General features: G+C 41.5%; 1 protein-coding gene across 1 annotated transcript; it reads right to left on the bottom strand.

The window, feature by feature from the left end:
- Positions 1-99: 99 nt before the first annotated feature.
- On the bottom strand, positions 100-932 carry Pmar_PMAR008027 (conserved hypothetical protein; the record flags this gene model as incomplete). Its single annotated transcript, XM_002775170.1, has 3 exons — positions 100-133; positions 293-529; positions 841-932. The coding sequence occupies 3 exons, from the start codon at positions 930-932 to the stop codon at positions 100-102; spliced, it is 363 nt and encodes a 120-aa protein (XP_002775216.1).
- Positions 933-1,052: the final 120 nt, after the last annotated feature.

Genomic DNA, 1,052 nt, shown 5'->3' with positions numbered 1-1,052 from the left:
AACTGGCATTCCTCAGGACGATAGTCTCTAAAATCATAGACAATTTCTTGCGTGATAAATCAGTATTGTACACGAGACGAAACTCTCCAGCTGTCATCTTCATCCGAGCACCATACGGGACACACTCCAGAACCTGAAAACAACAACAACAAATAAAATCAAATCCATTTGCATTCCCAATATAACTCTAACGCCCTCAATATCGAATTCAGTTGACCAATTAAACTCCACTTCCTCTATCACGAACGATGCTCACATCACGACCTACAGTATTCTCCCACACCCCACTCACTTGGAGAGCTGAAACTTCTTCTTCACAGCCCTGAGTTGCGTCCCCGAATGGTCCTCATTGGTAGCTACTTGCAATAATGCACATAGTTCCTTCGCCACCACCTTCACGTTGTGCTCAGTGTTAGGACAATGCACGGCCACATGTGGTGGCCACGCTGTCGGCTTCCTCAACAACTTGTTGGATAAATACAAGGCGCCTGCCGCTAACTGACTTGCGGAATACCTCAACATATTATACCTGATCAAAATACAAATAATTAATAATGTCGAAATTATATAATATCATATTAAAATCAGATAGATACAAAAATTATATAAATGTTTCCCGGTTAAATAGATATATATTATAAAATTAATGGAGTTTCACCCGTGATATGGAGAAAAACTAATCAAAACATGTTTCACAAGCCACTGCATACCACCAATATCGGGGTTTTCACCGAGTATTACGCCACTTCACGTGAAACGGGTGAAACTCCAGTACATACAGTACAGTAAAACGTACACTAATGTAGCCATACAATATAAAAAAGAGACAAACCCACTTACTCTGGCAATGCAAGCTCCAGACAATACTGGGATAAGAAGAAGTGCTTCTCATCGGCTTCCATGACCTTAGCATACCGCAACAGAAAGAACATCGGCGACGGGGTAGTCATACAGAACCTGAAGCAAACACCAATACAACACTAAGAGAGGGAAGAGACACTTACCCAAGCGTGTTGAGAATGTCAACTTCCATCTCCATCACTTCATGACGT

This window comes from Perkinsus marinus, assembly GCF_000006405.1.
Source record: "Perkinsus marinus ATCC 50983 genomic scaffold scf_1104296956408, whole genome shotgun sequence".
Lineage (NCBI taxonomy): Eukaryota > Perkinsozoa > Perkinsida > Perkinsidae > Perkinsus > Perkinsus marinus.
This window is presented reverse-complemented; position numbering and strand designations above follow the sequence as displayed.